Genomic DNA, 19,015 nt, shown 5'->3' on the forward strand with positions numbered 1-19,015 from the left:
AGTGAAGTCTAACTGTGACTGTAGTCTTGAAACAAATCTGAATAAGGAAAAACATTGCAATATAATAATGCAAACTGGTTCAACTTCAGAGTAGCTGAGATCTGTCATGACAACATCGCTTCAATGATATCTGGCGTCATCTAGCGTCGTGAATGGGTATAATGTCTAGACCGCGAATATAAAACGACCCTCTGTTTTTCAATCTTATTTCAATGCAAAAAACACCATCTTATATTCGGGCCAATACGGTATATACCGTATTTTTCAGAATATTAATCACACACGAGTGACGAGTATAAGTCGTACTAGCCAAAAATGCACAATGAAGAGGGGGGGGGGGGGGGACGTGTCGCCCTGGAATACAAGTAAAATTTTGGGGAAGTCACTTATTATACAGTACATCATAGAAGTAATAAAACGAAGAACAACGTGTTGAATAGGTATCTGTTGACTGATTAACAGTTATTTGGATAATGATAAACAAAACAAACTCTCGACCTCACTCCAAATAACTACCAAATCTATTTAATTCTTCATTTTCAGTATTTTGAGCAACTACAGAGAAAAAAAAGAAAAATAACATGGTGAACACAAGTTTGTCATTCGATGCTAGCTCAGGTATATGAATAGCCTTCACAGAGTATGTATTGTGGTTGTTAGTCGTTTATAGAAATATGTGAAATTAATTTGCTAGTGCTTCAAGTAAATTTTACTCACTGATTTCTTGAAATAAGAAAAATAGCATGGTGAAAACAAGTTTAAGTCATTCGGTGCTAGCTCAGGTATATGTGTAGGATTCACAGAGTATGTATTGTGGTTGTTAGTCATTTATATTTAAAAACACCCAATAAGGCGATAAACATCTAATCCATTTGGAATGGAAGAGGCTACACGTCAGCTGTCCTTCTTCCTCTAAGCAGCGGCCGTCCGTTTCTTTTCGGTAGCCGAAGTATTCCTATACTAGCGACTGTGTCTATATTTGAGCGGGGAAAAAGCTCAGGTGTAGTGTCACTGACAGACACAGGACAGAGCAACACCTGGAAGGGGATGGGTGAGCACTGCCGTTTCAAAACACGGATTTCTCGCTACATTTTTGGGGCAAAATAGCTAATATTGTAACTACGGTACGACGGAAAATTTTTGCAGTTTTGAAACGGTGACGTTTTCATACCATGGTATACAGTACGGCAAATAAATATTTAGTCAACCACTAATTGTGCAAGTTCTCCCACTTGAAAATACTAGAGAGGCCTGTAATTGTCAACATGGGTAAACCTCAACCATGAGAGATAGAATGTGGAAAAAAAAAACAGAAAATCACATTGTTTGATTTTTAAATAATTTATTTGCAAGTTATGGTGGAAAATAAGTATTTGGTCAATACCAAAGGTTCATCTCAATACTTTGTTATGTACCCTGCGTTGGCAATAACTGAGGCCAAACGTTTTCTGTAACTCTTCACAAGCTTTTCACACGCTGCTGGTATTTTGGCCCATTCCTCTTTGCAGATCTCCTCTAGAGCAGTGATATTTTGGGGCTGTCGTTTGGCAACACGGACTTTCAACTCCCTCCGGAGATTTTCTAAGGGGTTGAGACCTAGAGACTGGCTAGGGCACTCCAGGACCTTGAAATGCTTCTTACAAAGCCACTCCTTTGTTGCCCTGGCTGTGTGTTTGGGATCATTGTCATGCTGAAAGACCCAGCCACGTCTCATCTTCAGTGGCCTTGCTGATGAAAGGAGATTTTCACTCAAAATCTCTTGATACATGGCCCCATTCATTCTTTCCTTTACACAGATAAGTCGTCCTGGTCCCTTTGCAGAAAAACAGCCCCAAAGCATGATGTTTCCACCACCATGCTTCACAATGGGTATGGTGCTATTCAGTATTCTTTCTCCTCCAAACAAGAGAACCTGTGTTTCTACCAAAAAGTTCTATTTTGGATTCATTTGACCATAACACATTCTCCCAGTCCTCTTCTGGATCATCCAAATGCTCTCTAGCGAACCACAGACGGGCCTGGACGTGTACTTTCTTCAGCAGGGGGACACGTCTGGCAGTGCAGGATTTGAGTCCCTGGTGGCGCATTGTGTTACTGATAGTAGCCTTTGTTACTGTGATCCCAGCTCTCTGTAGGTCATTCACTAGGTCCCCCCGTGTGGTTCTGGGATTTTTGCTCACCGTTCTTGTTATCATTTTGACGCCACGGGGTGAGGAGGGGGTTGAAAGTCCGTGTTGCCAAACGACAGCCCCAAAACATCACTGCTCTAGAGGAGATCTGCATGGATGAATGGGCCAAAATACCAGCAACAGTGTGTGAAAAGTTACAGAAAATGTTTGGCCTCCGTTAATGCCAACAAAGGGTACATAACAAAGTATTGAGATGAACTTTTGGTATAGACGAAATACTTATTTTCCATCATGATTTGTAAATATTTAAAAATAAAACAATGTGATTTTCTGTTTTTTTTTTTTCCACATTCTGTCTCTCATGGTTGAGGTTTACCCATATTGACAATTACAGGCCTCTCTAATATTTTCAAGTGGGAGAACTTGCACAATTAGTGGTTGACTAAATACTTATTTGCCCCACTGTATATTGAAACCGGCACATGCCTACTTTACAACAGGGGCGTTACTGGGGGGGGGGCAGGGCAAAGAAAACTGGATGTAGTACTAATGGCAGTCTGGGCACCACATATGGTATCCCAGTCATATAGTACTGATGTGTTCTAAGTTTTAACCTTTGCATTGTTACCTCCTCTTTCACCTTGAAAAAAAAATAAAAATAAAAAATGAAATGAAATTTTGGTTTTGTTCCTAGGCGGCGCTACACACATTTACGCATATTTGATTTTTTAAAATTATTTTTATTTTATTTTTTTTTACATTTTATCAACGTTTTCACCAGTGTTCACCTGGCTGTTGAGTTTGGTGAGTTTTGAAGCTTTCTGAGGGGGTCAAAACAGGGCTCTAAGCGTTGGGGGGGACAAAGAATGACTGCTAGGGGGCGCTACATAGAGTATTTGGAATTTTTCTTTCCACGGTATCAAAGATTGCACCTGTCTTGACCTGCCTGCTGATTTTGAAGCATTCTAGGGGGGTCAAATTGAGTTCAAAGGGGCTGCTGAACAAAGAATAGCTATTATAATAATAATAAAGTAAAACCGAGGAACCACATTAGGTTACCTAAAAAAAACATTGTCACCTGCATGTTCATACTGTGTTCTAAGTCAAATAAAATCAAATCAACTTTTATTTGTTTAGACCAAATCACAACTACAGTTATCTCAAGGAGAAAACAAAACTTGTTTTAAGGTGCAGTAGCCCTACGATAGATTTCAACCTACCTGAGCATTGTAGCTTTTTTTTTTTTTTTTTTTTTGCCCCCCAGGTAAGACTAATTCCCACCCACACCTGGCATCCAGGTAACACCACTGCTTTACAATGTCTTTACTTTAATCGCATCATTACGAAAAGCCTGTTTTTGAACTGTGACCGTTTCCTATGAAATTCCCATGAGCACGCATTTCCCAAGTTAGAAATTGTTTCAAAGTTACTTGCAAATAGATCCATCGCACAACAGCATTCATCATGGCAGGTCAATGTAAAGACGATGAATATTTTATGCCTTATTTCACACAACTCTCATTCAGAGCACATTCACAGTTGTGTCGCACGCAAAAGAATCGCCACGTTTTGAATGCTCGATAGTGATTTCCCAACCACTTGACTTTTATTTCATTATTTATTTTCCTGGCAAACCAACGATGCTTGTAAGGAAAAATAAAGCGAACATTTCGACAGATAATACATCTCCCTCAAAGTGACGAATGAATCTTTGAACGGCGCGGAGTGTCGAAGCTCTAAAAAGCCCGCAGCAGCGAAAAGCTCCAAGTTTCCATTTGTGAGGACAAAACAAACATGCATCAGCTGACAGCTGTGCTTTTCTTAGCCAGTTGCATGATGCATTCCCATTGAGCAGTGTGGAAAGCCCAGCGGGCCCTTCCTTTATCTGCCCCACAACAAGGCTGACTACTCATAGGGTGAGCGTGAGGAGGAAGCTGTGCATGCGCTACATATGACAATCCACATTACTGTCTGCTTGGCAGACAGCCTCAGCTAGGCCATCCCAGGGCCCGCAGCCAGAGACGCGCTCAAGCTGAGTTACCATGCTTACTCAAATATTCATAACTGGATAATGAAAGTATAAATAGTTTCCATGTGATACACTAGAGGCGGAGGTAAACAAAACGACAATAACAATTCTTTTTGCACTTGTATATATGATGACTCGCCATTTTTTTCTATCATTGAAAAAGTGGAACTTCTCAAGTTGAGCATTGATTTGTTCAGACTTCACAAACCAAGTTACTCTACAGTTTCCGCTTTGGATATCCGAATGACAAAGTTGTTGCTGTCAATTACGGGATCCCCCGTTCAATCATTGTTGTTTTCATCAACGATGGTCATTGTTGTTAATCTTGCTTTAAAAAGTAATTCCCGTAATTTTTGGACTATAAGTCGCACCTGAGTATAAGTCGCACCAGCCATAAAATGCCCAATGAAGAAGAAAAAAAACATATATAAGTCGCACTGGAGTATAAGTCCCATTTTGGAGGGAAATTTACTTGATAAAATACAACACATAGAACAGATATGTCATTTTGAAACGCAAGTTAAAATAAAAATACGAGAACAACGTGCTGAATAAGTGTACAGTTTGATAATGTTACATGATGCGTGAACATCGAAATGCAAACGTGGCGGGTATGTTCACGTAACATAGTTATTAAGAGTTTTTTTTATTTTTCAGACTTATTTTAAGCAATAAATTAGTATTCTTAACCCCCCACAAAAAAGTTTTGAAATGTAAGAAGTGTTCTTAATTCAAGAATAGATACCATATTTTTCGGACTATAAGTCGCACCTGAGTATAAGTCGCACCAGCCATAAAATGCCCAACGAAGAGGAAAAAAACGTATATAAGTCGCACCTGAGTATAAGTAATAAAATCCAACACATAGAACAGATATGTCATCTTGAATGGCAATTCAATATAAAAATACAATAGAGAAATACATGTTCTGAATAAGTGTACAGTATGATAATGTTACATGATGCATGAACAACGAAACGCGAACGTGGCCGGTATATTAATATAATATATAATAGGGCTGTCAAAATTATCGCGTTAACGAGCGGTAATTTTTAAAATTAATCACATTAAAATATTTGATGCAATTAACGCACAAATGCCCCGCTCAAACAGATTAAAATGACAGCACAGTGAAATGTGTACTTGTTGTGTTTTTCGGAGTTTTGTCGCCCTCTGCTGGCGCTTGGGTGCGACTGATTTTATAGGCTTCAGCACCCATGAGCATTGTTTAAGTAATTATTGACATCAACAATGGCGGGCTACTAGTTTATTTTTTGATTGAAAATTTTACAAATTTTATTAAAACGAAAACATGAAGAGGGGTTTTAATATAAAATTTCTATAACTTGTACTAACATTGATCTTTTAAGAACTACAAGTCTTTCTATCCATGGATCGCTTTAACATAATGTTAATAATGGTAATGCCATCTTGTTGATTTATTGTTATAATAAACAAATACAGTACTTATGTACCGTATGTTGAATGTATATATCCATCGTGTCTTATCTTTCCATTCCAACAATAATTTACAGAAAAATATGGCATACTTTATACATGGTTTGAATTGCGATTAATTACGATTAATTAATTTTTAAGCTGTAATTAACTTAATCGTTTGACACCCCTAATATATATATATATATACATACATTGGGGAGAACAATTATTTGATGCGCTGCCAATGGGAAAACCCATTGGCAGTGTATCAAACACATTGCTTTCTTGTCTTGCTAGGAAAGGATATGCAATGTTGCTGTAGCATTTTGCTGAGTGATCATCACACACTAAATGTAACTCGTAGCATTAGCATAGCATTCGCGTTAGCATCAGCATCAACTTTAGTGTGGCAAGCGTCCTCTTAAACGCTCTGACTTTTTATTTTACATCCAGTCCGTGGCCTCCAGGTAACGTATTGTTTTCCTGCTGAATGTGCATTATATACGAATTTGACATTGTCCTTATAGACGCTATAGTATGGAGTCTTTCAATGTTTATTCAAAGTTGTCGGTATCCCTTATCTATATATTTATTTCTGTATGAAAACATTTTGAGAGAACGAAAACTAGACCAAGACGTACACATTTTCAAATGACTAAAATATGACTAAGACTAATAGTTAAGTATTTTTCATCCAAAATACTGAGACGAAAATTGAAAGAGCTTCCTAAAACAATACTGCGTTTAAGCCACACAAGTTGTTTCAAGTATCGAGTAAAGCTAAATCTGGCGGAACATTTGTTATCATCAGTTTGAGCTGTTTAGAAATGGCACTCAGGTTTTCCTTTTGTATTTTTTTACCTAGGTGTGCTGAACTCAGTGGCCTTGTGACAACACTTCCCATCATCTCGGGGCTCCCTGAGTACCATGAGCTCTGGCTCCGCCCAGGATGTGGCAGTCGAGCATTTCCTGCGTGACATAGAAAGGCGGAGTAAGCGGCTGCACTGTGCTGTGATTGGCTGCGAGGTGGAACGACCCCGCAGCGACATGAACCTGCTGTATCGCAAGAGCCGTCTGGATTGGAGGCAGAGGGACCAAGATGGAAGCAAAAAAAGGTGAGAGGCAATGATGATTCTTTCCAGAATTGGAGGACATTTCACATCCCATCCATCAAATGTTAAACAATCCACAATACTATAACATGCATTTTTTTAAATAAAAAACTAAGAGAAAACAAAACTTAACAATAATTTATAAACTAGCAGATAAGTCTGGTGAACCCTCTAAAATACCATTTATTTTTTAACTCTTGTCCTAAACCAAACCCAGTCAAATTAAACCTCAAATAAAACTCCCTTGGAACTATGAGACATATTATTTCGAATGATAATCATTATTTATGGAATGTGTGTCCAAGCTGTGAATCACATGATACCCTGAACTTTTCCAAAACAATGTGTAGAGCAAATTTATATCCTTCCTTTTGTTGGTCATATATTGAAGGAATTCGGCCCCCCGGCCAAGCCGCGGAAACAGCGACAGCCGAACGAAATGGGTGTTCCGCTAGCACTGCTCCCGCAAGTCGGCCGGAAGGGCCAAAATTCTGCGCGTTCACTCCCGTGTTAACCTTTTGTACTGACTCCATGTTCCAAAAGCTGGGTGTTGTCTTGGGATCATCCCTCTGGGGCAGGTCAGGTTCGTTCGTCATCCTTCGTGGCTGGGATGTGGTTGCCACGGCGACCGACGCAGGTCTTGACGTCCAAGGCGCCTGCGGTATCAACTTGTTGTCCTGGTTGGGCGACCGATGCTACTTGTTTTAGGACAAAGCGCCTTGCTCTTTGTCCTGGAGTGCCCGGGAGAACTGATTGCAAAAGTTGGTGCGTCAATCTTGCTCATGACGCATTGGGCTTCTGTGATAAGATGGCGTTGTGTATCTTTTATGCCCTGTATTCTGCTTCTTTTCATTAAACTATTGTGCTATTTATTTTATTTTAGGTGTGTAAGAGTAATACAAACAGTCCTACAGTAAATCTGAGAAACGAAACTATTCCCTGATTGATTATATTAAGTGTGTTAGAGTAATGAAAACAGTTATATCGTGTATGCGAGAAAGATAACTATTCCCTTAAATATTTAGCACACAGTTAGCCTTGATTAGATTTCTCACTCAAACTCTTGCAATCTTGTATCGCAAATGATCAGAATAAGACAATTATTTTGACTTTCTGTCTTACTATTCTGTCCTACATTTCCTCTTGGTCAATAGTAACAACAAGCTAAAGCTGAGAAAAAATAACATTAGTACAGAATTGCAACCTTGTTGCTGTGATTATACCAAGAATTCATTGGCAGATGCTTGTCCTTCAATGAGGGGAAGCTGAAAGTATCCGCCTGTAAGTGTTTTGTCACTGTGGAGGGGCTCAGCGGCACCCGCGGCTTGGTAGGGAAAGAAACTAGAGTGCCAGAAGACAAGTCTCCAAAGAAATAGAAGCTCAATATTTCGCTAGTCGTTTCTAACAAAGAAAGTATCGCTAGGATGTTTAGACAAGTCCCTGTTTCAACTCAGAACAATGGAACGAAATTTTGACAAATGCCTCCTGCGGCTGATAATACAGTACTGGCCAAAAATATTGGCACACCTGCAATTCTGTGAGATAATGCTCAATTTCTCCCAGAAAATGATTGCAATTACAAATGCTTTGGTAGTAATATGTTCATTTATTTTGCTTGCAATGTAAAAACACAAAAGAGAATGGAAAAAAAAAAAAAAGAAAATCACTATCATTTTTCATAAAACTCCAAAAATGGTCTGGACAAAAGTATTGGCAACCCTTTGAAAAATCATGTGATGCTTCTCTAATTTGTGAAATTAAAAGCACCCGTTACATATCTGTGGCACATAACAGGTGTTGGCAATAACTAACTCACACTTGCAGCCAGTTAAAATGGATTAAAATTGTCTCAACTGCTGTCCTGTGTCGTTGTGTGTACCACATTGCGCATGGAGAAAAGAAAGAAGACCAAAGAACTCTCTGAGGACTTTAGAAGGAAAATTGTGAGGAAGCATGGGCAATCTCAAGGCTACAAGTCCATCTCCAAAGACCTGAATGTTCCTGTGTCTACCCTGCGCAGTGTCATAAGTATGAAGCCCATGGCACTGTGGCTAACCTCCTTTGATGTGGACGGAAAAGAAAAATGGGACAAGAGATTTCAACGAAAGATTGTACACATGGTGGATTAAGAACCTAGACTAACATCCAGGTTCAAGCTGTCCTGAAATCCGAGGGTACAAAAGTGTGAACCCGTACTATTCGTCGGCATCTGAACGAAAAGGGACTCTATGGTAGGATACCCGGGAAGACCCCACCTCTGACCCAGAGACATAAAAAAGCCAGGCTGGAGTTTGCCCAGACTTACCTGAGAAAGCCAAAAATGTTTTGGAAGAATGTTCTCTGGTCAGATGAGACAAAAAGTTGAGTTTTTTGGGAAGAGGCATCAACATAGAGTTAACAGGGGAAAATAATGAGGACTTCAAAGAAAAGAACACAGTCACCACAGTCAAACATCAGAGATTTTCCCTGACGTCTTGGGGTTGCTTTGCTGCCTCTTACTCTGCTTTGCTGACCGTGTGCATGGCACTATGAAGTCTACAAACAAATTTTGCAGCAAAATTTAGGGCCCCAGTGTGAGAAAACTTCTTCCTCAGAGGTTGTGGGTCTTCCAGCAGGACAATGACCGAAAACACACACTTCAAAAAGTACTAGAAAATGGTTTGAGAGAAAGCACTGGAGACTTCTAAAGTGGCCAGCAATGAGTCCAGACATGAATCCTATAGAACACCTGTGGAGAGATCTGAATATGGCAGTTTGGAGAATGCATCCTTCAAATCTCAGAGACCTAGAGCAGTTGGCCAAAGAAGAATGGTCTAAAATTCCAGAAGAGCATTGTAAAAAAACTCATTGATGGATACCAGAAGCGGTTGTTCGCAGTTATTTTGTCTAAAGGTTGTGCTGAGGGTACCAATACTTTTGTCCGGCCCATTTTTGGAGTTTTCTTTAAAATGATAAGGATTTGATTTTTTTTTTTTTCATTTTGTGTTTTTTCATTGCAAGCAAAATAAATTAATATATTACTACCAAAGCATTTGTAATTGCAATCATTTTCTGGGAGAAATAGAGCATTATGTGACAAAATTGCAGGGGTGCCAATACTTTTGGCCAGCACTGTATTTCAAGATCACTTATTCGCTCATTTCGATGTCAATCAAAAAGGGACTCGGCCTCAGACAGTTCATCCAGTCATCATGCAGAGAACCAGAGCATCCGGGCCAGCCGGGCCCCGCCCATTGCCCATGGACCCCTAGAGGCGCACAGCTTCCACACTGTTTAAAGGACTGTGAAGCTGCGCGAATGAATGAGCGCGTTGTGGTGTATATTTAGTCAGTGACATGTACACACAACTGTATGCATTTGATCACTTCCTTTTTGACATTTTGAGGGAATCTGAGCTTCTGTTGCAGTCTTAGAGCAATGGCATCTGCAAAAATTATAAACACAAAATAAAATTAATTAGGGCTGTCAAATGATTAAAATTTTTAGTCGAGTTAATCACATCTTAAAAATTAATTTATCGTAATTAATCGCAGTTCAACCCATCTCTAAAATATTCCGTATTTTTCTGTAAATTATTATTATTATTATTATATTATTATTATTATTATTGTTTGAATGAAAATATAAGACACAAGACGGACATAAACATTCCACATACTGTACATAAGTACTGGATTTGTTTATTATAACAATAAATCCACAACGTGGCATTAACATTATTAGCATTCTTTGTGTTAAAGGGATCCACGGATAGAAAGACTTGTAGTTCTTAAAAGATAAATTTGAGTACAAGTTATAGTAATTTTATTTAAAACCCTCTTAATGTTTTCGTTTTAATAAAATTTGTAGGGCTGTCAAAATTATCGCGTTAACAGGCGGTAATTAATTTTTTAAATTAATCACGTTAAAATATTTGACGTATTTAACGCACATTCCCCGCTCAGATTAAAATGACAGCACAGTGTCATTTCCACTTGTTACTTGTGTTTTTTGGTGTTTTGTCGCCCTCTGCTGGCGCTTGGGTGAGACTGATTTTATGGGTTTCAGCACCCATGAGCATTGTGTAATTATTGACATCAACAATGGCGAGCTACTAGTTTATTTTTTGATTGAAAATTTTACAAACTTTATTAAAACAAAAACATTAAGAGGGGTTTTAATATAAAATTTCTATAACTTGTACTAACATTTATCTTTTATAAAATACAAGTCTTTCTATCCATGGATTGCTATAACAGAATATTAATGTTGATGCCATCTTGTTGATTTATTGTTATAATAAACAAATACAGGATTTATGTACAGTATGTTGAATGTATACAGTATATCCGTCTTGTCTTATCTTTCCATTCCAACAATAATTTACAGAAAAATATGGCATATTTTATAGATGGTTTGTATTGCGATTAACTCAATTAAAAATTTTAATCGTTTGACAGCCCTAAAAATTTGTAAAATTTTCAATCAAAAAATAAACTAATAGCTTACCATTGTTGACGTCGCCAACCGGGACGTCACATGGGCTCCCTGCCGTTCTTCCACAGTTTCTTTAACTACGTAAGATAGTGATTGAAATACACCACAAGGTGTCAATGGCGAGTTTTAAATTAGAGATCTAGCCAAGGCAATGTCTGAGTAAGTTTTATGTGTATTTTGCATAGCTATTTTGATTGGGAATGCCAGTTCTCTTTGCATTTAGCGCTTTTCTTTTTGTGAACATTATTTTTTTGGAGAGAATATTATAATAGGAATATTATTGTTGTTGTGCTTTCACTAAATGATACTGGTGCACAATAATTATTGGTCCGATAATTATCGGTCCGATAATAGGAATTATGACATCATCCCGATAAATCCAATAACATTTATAATAGGACCGATAATATGTACTGTTCCGGCTTTGCAGTTTACACGATAGTATGGGAAATCAGTTGACCATTTGCGGGGCATTGCTCCCACCTGCTGGTCAGAATAATTCAATGCACCAATTTTTGTTACAGTAGTTTGGTTCAATCACTTACACATTGCGGTGTCTAGCGGTAGCATTGACAGTCGTGAATGCATTCTGTTACGTTACCGCCTCGGAAATATATTTAAGTATTTTATGCTTACTATTACATATGGATGTGCAAAATATTTTTACTTCTGTGGTGAAGGGTCATATGTACAGAACTTCATAAGTTGTGTTATAGACCCAGCCAATGCTTTAGTAGCTCAAGCTAGTGTGCTATGCTATACATATAATAGTTCTGTATATAAGTGTTTTGTGCAGTTTGTTGTATATTGAGTAGGGCTGTCAAACGATTAAAATTTTTAATCGAGTAATTACAGCTTAAAAATTAATTAATCGTAATTAATCGCAATTCACACCATCTATAAAATATGCCATATTTTTTTGTGAATTATTGTTAGATTGGAAAGATAAGACACAAGATGGATATATACATTCAACATACGGTACATAAGTACTGTGTTTATTATAACAATAGATCAACAAGATGGCATTAACATTATTAACATTATTAACATTCTCTTAAAGTGATCCATGGATAGAAAGACTTGTAGTTCTTAAAAGATAAATGTTAGTACACGTTATAGAAATTTTATATTAAAACTCAATGTTTTCGTTTTATTAAAATTTGTAAAATTTTCAATCAAAAAATAAACTAGTAGCACGCCATTGTTGATGTCAATAATTACACCATACTCACTCATGGTACTAACCCATAAAATCAGTTGGACCCAAGCGCCAGCAGAGTGTGCCAAACACCAAAAAACAAGTAACAAGCGGACATTACACTGTACTGTCATTTTAATCTGTTTGAGTGGGGCATGTGCGTTAATTGCGTCAAATATTTTAACGTGATTCAATTTTTAAAAAATTAATTACCGCCCGTTAACGCGATAATTTTGATCGGCCTAATATTGAGTATTGAATATGTGAATTTTTCTGTTGTACTTTCACAATGTTAAGGCGAGTGTCTTCCCATAAAAGCAAGAAAAGACCAAGCCTTGTGGTTTATGGAAGTGCATTCATTCTTAGCTGGCTGTCAGGCAGTGCAGAAGTGAAACACACTGTTTTGTTCATGTAATTATGAAAAATCTGATGAGATCAGAGGCAAATCTATGTTGAATCCACCACAATTTTTTTTAAACCTCCAGCTGTTCAAAAACTCAGGTTACACATTTAAAAAAGTATATATTTATTATCGGTTATCGATATCGGTATCAGCTTTGAGGAGCAGGAAGTTATCGATATCTGTATCGGTTTCAAAAAATGGATATCGTGCACCAGTACTAAATGATACTGTAGCGACTTAACTGTTCCGCCCAAATGCATGATGGGTAGTTGGGCAACCATGACTGTCAGTGGTGGCTGCAAATGGTACACAGTATGATCTGCGTTGTGTTCAATTAAGCATGTTAAGAAGATCGTCTCCTGTCATTCTTCCCCACGTCGTTCACCAAAATACTTATATTTGTTGTAAAAGAGTTGCCGACGCTTAAGCCAATAAAAGGCGCGGTCCAATGAACGCCTGTGTCCACTCGCATTTCCCTGCCTTTTTGCTCTCAATGTGCTAAAACAGCGTCATTGTAAACTGTTTGAGGCAACGCATGAACGGGTCATTCCGTGCATGCGTTAATTGCGTCAAATATTTTAACGTGATTAATCAAAAACATTTCTTACCGCCCGTTAACGCGATAAATTTGACAGCACTAAAAATTATGTAATAAAAATCCCACCAGTGATCTGTAAAATTAGCTACAGTAATTTAATAGTTCCATCTTTCCATTCTGCTTAATCTGGGGTCAGGTTGAGGTGGCAGCAGCTTTAACAAGGAAGCCCAGACTTCCCTCTCCCCAGCCACTTCAACCAGCTCCTCCGGCGGGATCCCGAGGCATTCCCAGGCCAGCCTAGAGACATAGTCTCTCCAGTGTGTCCTGGGTTGTCCCCGGGGTCTCCCACCGGTAAGACATGCTCGGAACACCTCCCAGGGAGGCGTCCGGGAGGCATCCGAACCAGATGCCCGAGCCTCCCCAAATGGCTCCTCTCAACGGGGAGAAGTAGCGGCTCGACACAGAGTCCCTCCCGGATGACTGAGCTTCTCACCCTATCTCTAAGGGAGAGCCCGGCCACCATGCGGCGGAAACTCATTTTGACCGCTTGCATCCAGGATCTTGTTCATTCATTCACGACCCACAGCTCGTGACAGTAGGTTAATAGCCATAATTTAATAGTTTATTACCTAAAACTGATGAATATGGAGCATAAAATTAAAAACACAGGCTTATTTTCCAAGAATTCTAAAGCCAGAATGTCTTTAAATTTTGGAATAACCCACATTGGGGTTACATCAGGATACGTTCAACTAGGAGTGGGAACCTCTTGGCACCTCACGATACGATACAATTTGCGATGCAAAGCTTACGATAACAATGATCTGACGATATGGCGATACAACGATTATCGAGAGATTGGTCAGGAAATCATTCTAGGATATTCTACAAACAACTAATAAACAGAAAAACAAGCTTCTGCTGTGAATTGGAATGAGTTTATCACTTGTAGACGTCCAATCCATTTGAACTGGGAGGGTGGCAGCGAATGAACATTCGTTCATTCGCTGCCATCCCTCCCACTTCAAAAGGATTGAACGTCTATGGCCGGTAGTCGCAGCCAATGGCGTATCGCAAGCAACACGTCACTTCCGTTGATTAATATTCATGACATTAGCTACTGTTGCTAAGTAGGGACAAGCCACCGGTTGTCCCTGATAGGAAATGAATGGAAATCGTGTACGAAGGGGATGTTTACAGAGCTAAACCTACCAATTCTTTCCAAAAATGCTGGCCTGGTGCCAAATTCACTGGCAAAGATGTGGAAAAACATAAAAATGTTCAGTTAAAGAGATGGCTTGAGTGTCGAAGGCTGAAAAAGACGAAAAAAATGAGCCGACCTAAGCATAGCCTTAGCTTTTTTATTAACGCGACTGACAATGACATTCTCCTGTTTCATTAAGCTATCCATCAGCCATGCCTTTCTTATATATCCTCTGGTTGTCCTAGGTCTCTTACCGTTCTTGTAACCGTAATTTAGTTAGCTTTGTGAAGCGATCGCAAATGCTACTCAGTGACAGCCAACGAACACTTTTAATTTTTTCATTGATAACAAATCTTAATTCTACAATTTACTTACACTTCCCCCTTACTAAAGTTGTATATACATATATATATATATAAAACAGAAACGGTAACAGTGGCATTCAGATACCATTGTAATTCTTTTCAGGTCATTCATTGTCAGACAGAAGCAGTACGGCACAATGCTACGCTAAAAAAATAAGTTAAAAATATAAAAATGGCTTACCTCTTTGTCCTCTGAAAGACCATGACAACCCAACAAAATGTTTACTGCATATGAAACGTGTATAGATTCACCGAGCTGGTGTTAAAGTCCGCGCAAGTTGATTCGGTCTTCACATTTTTTCCTCCCGAGTTTTTGGTTTCCGGAAACGTATGAAGAAAACATCCTTCATGTGTCGTAGTGTCTAGAGTCGTTTCTACAAGTTCCAAAAAAGCAATGTGTGATCGGAATGTTTGTTTTTGAAAGATTACCGGAGAAAAGTGGCACAAATTACGTTGTTTCTATGCGAGGGCGGGTCTATAATGTCCCACTTCGGCTTTACTTCCGCTTTACGATGCCACGTCACGTTCTAAAAATAGCATGTGTGCGGTACGCCATTCCAGGCAATGAGGTAATTTTGGGCCATTTAAGGTCATTTTCCTGTTGATTTTCAGTTACTTCCTGTTGATTTTGGTGTATTTTATAATTATCTTCCTGTTTATTTTGAGTTAGAGAACAGGAAGTGACCTGGGAATCACCCAAATTAATAGGCAGTGACTCAAACTCAACAGAAAATGACCTGTAAATGCCCTAAACTGAACAGCGAGTGACCTGTAAATGCCCTGAATATCGGACCGAATGACTGTGAATGCTCTGGTTTCGAATGAACGAACGTTCCCAGTCTAAATGGATTGGGCATCGAGCACCCTCAATGCAGCCTTAGGGTTAACTGAGACACTATTATGATGGAAGATAGTGGTAGCAACTTGTTCGTTCATTTTTATTTTTACTTTAGACATTGACACCTTTTTAAAACGATATCTCGATTCATGGCAGAAGCATATCGATAACCTTTTGGAATACAAAGTATCACGATATATCACCATTTCGATATTTTGTCACACCCCTACATTCAACTGTAAATTACTGGTGGATATAAATTGCCAGCTTCAATAAGTCTGAGTCAAGATTTACAAACCCAGAACCTCTGAACTTTGAGGCAGACTCTTTCGTAAGCGGTCCTTCACCATACTATCCTACTTGCATCGTCTGCAGAAAAAAACATGAATGAGTAGTCACCCGAGATGCGTTTTCTTCAAATTGTTTTGGCACAGACGTGTTGGAAAGCGTACAGGGCTTCAAGCGGTCTAATCAGATCATAAGACGCTCGACGCTATCGTTAGCACGTTGCTGGTGACAAAGCAGCTTTTGAACAGCATGCGAAAGCTCGTGAGGGAGATGTTGCGCGTCACATTGCTAGCAAGTGTTTCTGTTCATTGTGTACGGCTACAGTGGTTACGGTCCACATTCACATCATTTAGCTCGTTGACTAGTGTCGTCTGGTGTTTCCTGCGGGGCAATTCTACACTAAAATAAGACTTGATGAGAGATGAAAGCAGAGCCGCACAACGCTGCAGCGGCAAAGGTGAGAAGAGGACATGACCGCCTTTGAGTCCAAACAGGACCCGGTAAGAGACATGAGGGTGGGACTCCAGTCAAACATTGGCATACTGCAGTGCCGGTGCAGGAGGGGGGACACAGGAGGTCAGATGAAGAGAGTGAAAGTAGATAGTTTGATATCTGGCATACCTCAGGAGAGGAATCCCATTTATGAAGCTGAGACGGCTTTGAAGATAAGGAATTTTAAATGGGTGAGAAAGTAAGTTTTATTTTATGATTTACTGTGGCAGACAGACCGGAGCAGTGTTTATTTTCATTCACGAAGAAAAGGATTTATTTGCTGGTACTAGAAAACAATGCAGTTCGGTTTTACAAAACAAGAAAAATAACATTTGGAAAAATAACAAACTAATAAAAATGAATCTGTTTTTCTTTAATCAGACTTGTGACTAGAGATATGGATAAAAAAAAGAAGATAACCAAGAAGAAAGATCTAAATAAAGTATAAACAAAAGCAGGAAGTAGCATTGAAGATGAAGGTTTCAAATACTGTATGCAATATAATCTTATTACGGCATCTTTGTGCAACATGTAAAGTATAACATTGACAGTGATATACTTACATATTATAATTACGCATTTAGAAATCATTCACCCCATATTTACAGTGAACACGATTAACATCAGTTGATGTTTATAATATGTGCTGGTATCATAAATATATAAACTACAAATGCTGATATATTAGTATCCATATATTATATGTCAAATGTATGCGCAATATTTCGTGCGTATGGAATGTGTTTAAGATTATCGCATCACGTCTAAATAAATCATTTCACAAACAATGACAGTCAATATTGAAGAGAAATGAATAGTGAATGTTATCAAAGATGGATGGAATTTTTAATTGTACATTGATCATTATAGGAAAAATATTACAAGGAAGTCTTCCAAGGACAAATCTTGTTTCCAATGAATGAATGCAGGGTCTAAAATGAGAAGCCAGTCTATAAAATACACTATTGTCACTAGTGTCAGTTGGTGGACAGAGCTGTATTATGCTAAAGTGTTAAGTGATGCAATTTTTTTAAAGACTAAAACTTAGTTTAGCAAATTGCCGTTGGTTTCCTTTGAGCTGATGTGCTACCAGAGGTTGGTTGAGTAGCCAAAAACTTTACTTAAGCTACAGCTATCGATTATTTTAGTAGTCGATTAATCTATGAATTACTAAGTTAGGATCATTTAATATGTTGCAGAATACATTTTAGGTGATGTAAAACAAAGGCTCGCTAAGATTGCACTTTCGAAAGCATTAAATGTGAATACAAAATAATAATAATAATTCCCGAGTGTTTCTTCAAACTATGCAGAATTTCACAAGAGCAATATTTAAAATACCAGATCTTCGCCTCAAATGATATAGAAAAAATAATAAATGAGGATCAAAGTACAACAAATGAGCAATTGGCTCACTTGCATAGCAAAAGTCCGCTAGCTTAAATGCTATAAAATGCTAACTTTTTTGTTTGTTTGTTTACAACACATATTCCGACAAAAAAAAAAAAAAAACTGCTAAATATCCCTATAAACTGAATGACAAATACAAAAACAAAACAAAACAAAAAAAAACATTAACTCAAACAACTTACCTTATGTTGTTCTTAACATTAAGCAGCTGGATTCAGCCATGTTAAATGAGTTATGCCATATTCACTATTGCCACTAGAGGTCAGTGTATCCACCCAACTCAATGAAACTAAATGCAAACACTTTCAAAACCATTACAACGCCACTCTTAGTTAAACGAATCCTCGAAGCAGCAAAACTTGAATCGAAGCTTTTTTCCTAATCGAATCACTGGAGTTAATTGATTAATCATTGCAACACTGCTCAAGTAGGATTAGCATTACTTTTAAATAATATTACTCAAGTAAAACTAAAAGTAGTCATCTAAAAATTTACTCAAGTACAAGTAAAAAAAAGTATTCGTTGAGAACAATACTCAAGTAATGAGTAACATTGTGATAATTGCTTACAAATATATATATTTTTTTCAATAATGGTATTTTTTTCTCAGCACAACTTCATATATATGAACTGTTATTATTAAACTGTACCATAGCACAATGGTCCCCAACCTGCTAGCTTATAGCCACATATTATGCAAAATGGACTTGGTTGTAGGCTCCTCTTCTGGTTCAACAGGTGGCCTTTTCCCTGTAAAACAGCTGTCCAAAGACCTCATCGCCCGCAGCACACAGCCAAATAGCAGCTAACGTTACTGTTTACATTGACTGACTCCGGGTTGCTATAGGTGTGCAAACACCCCAGTAATGGCAGCAAACCACTAGAGGGCGACGTACGCAAATTTCTACGAGGTTTAGTCATGAGACACAGGCCAGAAGGTGGCCTTAAACAGTTTTTTTCCCTGTAGCCCGATAGCAAATGCGTCACAGACCGGTGGTTGGGGATCCCTGGCTTAGCCCATTACATGACAGTACAATGCCAAAAAGATGACACAAAAATCACCAAATTCAGACCAGAACACTATGATGAC

General features: G+C 38.4%; 1 protein-coding gene across 6 annotated transcripts in view; it reads left to right on the forward strand.

Annotated features, from left to right (window-relative positions):
* The window catches only part of LOC130906184 (neuronal tyrosine-phosphorylated phosphoinositide-3-kinase adapter 1), a 112,890-nt gene that overhangs the window by 64,013 nt on the left and 29,862 nt on the right, over window positions 1-19,015 (forward strand). For all 6 annotated transcript variants that reach the window (XM_057820208.1, XM_057820209.1, XM_057820212.1 and 3 more), the window contains one exon: window positions 6,464-6,713. In XM_057820208.1, coding sequence (XP_057676191.1) covers window positions 6,526-6,713 — 188 coding nt within the window. In that variant the 5' untranslated portion in view covers window positions 6,464-6,525. The remainder of the gene's footprint in view (window positions 1-6,463; window positions 6,714-19,015) is intronic.

Source organism: Corythoichthys intestinalis, chromosome 18 (assembly GCF_030265065.1).
Source record: "Corythoichthys intestinalis isolate RoL2023-P3 chromosome 18, ASM3026506v1, whole genome shotgun sequence".
Taxonomy (NCBI): domain Eukaryota; kingdom Metazoa; phylum Chordata; class Actinopteri; order Syngnathiformes; family Syngnathidae; genus Corythoichthys; species Corythoichthys intestinalis.